General features: G+C 31.7%; 1 protein-coding gene across 1 annotated transcript; it reads right to left on the bottom strand.

Moving 5' to 3' along the window:
* Positions 1-616: 616 nt before the first annotated feature.
* On the bottom strand, positions 617-1496 carry LOC132067496 (uncharacterized). The gene is made up of 2 exons (XM_059460760.1): positions 867-1496; positions 617-754 (listed from the first exon to the last, which is right to left on the bottom strand). Exon 1 carries the CDS (start codon positions 1402-1404, stop codon positions 889-891), a length of 516 nt encoding a protein of 171 aa, XP_059316743.1. The 5' UTR covers positions 1405-1496; the 3' UTR covers positions 617-754; positions 867-888.
* Positions 1497-3238: the final 1742 nt, after the last annotated feature.

Raw genomic sequence — 3238 nt, 5'->3', positions numbered from 1 at the left:
TACGCCTTAAGGTATAAATTGAGTTTCAAATTCTATCTTAAGATAAAAAATAAAATAAAAATTACTGAAGTTTTAGAAACTTCTACCTCAAGGCCTAACTTCAAACAAAAGTTAAGGTTTTTCTTAATTTCTAATTTCGAGTAAAAAATTACCTTTCTCTGCATTAAGGCATAAGTTAGAGTCGTCCAACTTATGTCTTGCGAATCCCAACTTATGCCTTGCGATTTTTTTTTTTTCTTTTTGAAACTTAAATTCGAACCCCGAACATATAGGTGTTAAACGAAGTACAAATATTAAAGACCACCGATTTGAGAGCCAAATATTAAAGACCACCCAAAAGAAGGCCTCCATGCAACAAAAAAAAACCGTTAAGAATACATTTGGGAGGGGCCTTGCGAAACTAGTTAATAAAATATAAAATATATAATTAATAATTTTATTTGCTTATGGTGAGAATGCATTTTCGGTCGATTTCTAATAGTTGAAATATTTTTAATCATACGAAGGACATTTTAATTGTATTGTTAATGGTTCAAAGGCAGTTTTGACCCTATAACGAATAAATATCATAAAATCATAATCATTCCATTTAGAAATGAAGGGTTTAAGAAAAATGTCAGCTGCATAAATGGATAAAGACCTTCCATATAAACGAATCGGTTTTTTTTTTCACCTTCTACTTTCTGATACTAATAATATCCGAAGAGGTACTTTTGGAAATATACAAATGATAAGTGGGGTAAAACTAGAGTACCTAAAAATCTCTTCTAACTTTTCTTTCTCACCCTCATCTTTCTTCCTTTTCACTTTACACCCCAAACATTTCCCCTTTTTTCCATATTACCCCCCTCCTCAGTATTTCTAACCTAAATAACCCTTTAAAAAAACCTACATGAAAAGTTCAGATTGTAACAAAGAATAATAATTAGCAGCTTCATCTTCAAACTCCCATAAACCATCAGATATAGCAAACGGAAAATCTCCACCGTTGGTTTCATTTTCATTTTCATTTCCTTCAACAACCGTTAAATCTGAACCGTTGATTAATCCATCACCACTTGGTATACCTAGCTCATCATCAGAAGCTTCTAGAAGGTGTCTAATAACACTACTTCTATCATCTTCCTCATATTCTTTACCCGACCCGGTTGTAGCCGGGTCGGACTCATCTACCGGGTCTGACCCGAACCCATCATTTGGCATGAGCTCTTGTTGAAGAGTGCTGAAAATGTCAGATCCTGAAACCGGGTCGGACTCAAACCCGTATTCTTCTTCCTCAAGAATGGATAGGATATCATTATATGATGACTTGGGGCGCTTTGTATTATCGTTATTTTCTTGATTTTCAGTTTCTTGATATTCTTCTTCTCTTGAACGTTTAATTGCTTCTGTAGACTCAGCCATTTTTTTCAAACAACAAAATTAGACTGAGAAAAAAAAAATGAGAGATAGTATTTTTAGAGAGAGAAAGATGAAGGGATGAGGAGAGAGAAGGGGTATGGAAGGGAATTTATAGAGGGAAAGAATAAGTGGTTTGCCGGTCAAAATGGGTGAAATGCAAAGAAAAGTGACAATATTTAATACTCGTACGTACATATTTTATTTTTTTTGTTTAATGTTCAAAGGTGCAGAAGCGATTGGATGTTCAGATTTCTGACAGAAAAAGAGACTTTTTTTATTTTTTATTAAAAAATGTATTGGCAGGACCAAGAAAAGTAGGGCCCAGCTGATGTGTACTACCCCATCACAATTTACGTATCAATATTTGACTTGATACAAAATTTAATAAAAAAATTTATTAAATATATTAAATATCTAAATATATAAAGATCACATTTTTATTAGAATAAATTAAAAAGAAAAGTGTTACATGAATTGAGATAGAGATAGTGATATATAATCAGCTGGCTTACCTAAATTAAATACTATTTTATACGCAATAAATTTTTAGCCAATATTAAAATCTAAATTCAAATTCATTCAGTTTCAACTTTCAATTTATGTGGTAACAACACCATCTAGAAAGTCAATAATATTTTTCTTAAATATCTTCAAATTATTTTCCAAACTAATAAAATTCTATGTCTAAACCGAACAAGCTAGTGGAGAGAATACATAGAAGGCGTGGGGCAGGGGGGGGGGTGTTTGAGTATCCAAGGCAAAGAGTGACAGAAAAAGTTAAAGAGTTGGCTTCTTCACGAGTATTGCCTAGTGGCTACTGGCTAGTTGTTGTCTAATTATTTTTTGCATTAAACTATTCGACAAATTGTTGATACAATTTTGTCTTTTTCACCTTTTTCTTTTTTTCTTAAATAAATGCATTTAGGTATTGCATAATAACTCAGTTTTGATTAAAAGATTCTTACGGCACGTACGCGACACAAAGTACATCGAACACACAAGTACAACTTGTCGAAAGGTTTTATGAAGACTTCATCTTGCTTTTGCTTTTAGAATAGGGTGGTGCTATTTGGCACAAACTCAAAATGGCATAGCTTGACACAACTCAATGAAAAAGTCTGTTATACCCTTAATGAAGAATTAACTCCATAGTTGATATTTTCCTCCAAATCTTTTTTCTCCAAGATGAAGTATTTATTACATTTAGCATGCTTAATCTTTTTATTCTTCCAACACTTAGAGATCATAAATAGATATTTTATAAATATGTTTTTATTTTTCCCTCTAAAATGTTTATACATAGGAAAAATATATTTGGCTAAATATATTATATCAAGAGAAGAAGGGCAATACACGTCTTTGTAGGTATACACTGACGTGGCACAAACCCCACTCTTTTGTTCTGTATTGTTTTTTCTGATGTCTCAATTTTTCTGTGCTGGCTATCTTATACATATAGACATACACCTAATTTAGTTATGCAGTCGACCTATTTATACGGTCTACAATACAAACTACGTGTTAATGTGCACTATAAATATCTTATAGATAATAGAAGAAAAAAAACTAAATTAAATAAAAAACTTGTCTACTTCTTGACGAAATTTCATTTATTTTATAAGAAAAAATGATTGATTGAATCAAAACTTAGTAAAAACTTTTACTCAATTCGATATAATATTGTAACACCTCGTACTCTCATACTAAACCATATCGGTAATATCCCGTAAATTCGAGTTAGATGTGAATGTATGAAACTAGTATAAAGATGATATTTTAGCTATATGAATCCATTCGGGTGATAAACAGTCGTTTTGAAGTCAAGCGAAAAAGTGAA

The sequence above is a fragment of the Lycium ferocissimum genome, chromosome 8 (genome assembly GCF_029784015.1).
Source record: "Lycium ferocissimum isolate CSIRO_LF1 chromosome 8, AGI_CSIRO_Lferr_CH_V1, whole genome shotgun sequence".
Lineage (NCBI taxonomy): Eukaryota > Viridiplantae > Streptophyta > Magnoliopsida > Solanales > Solanaceae > Lycium > Lycium ferocissimum.
This window is presented reverse-complemented; position numbering and strand designations above follow the sequence as displayed.

Coding starts and splice junctions, on each gene's coding strand:
- LOC132067496 (XM_059460760.1), bottom strand. CDS start 1,404: ATGGCTGAGTCTACAGAAGCAATTAAACGTTCAAGAGAAGAAGAATAT.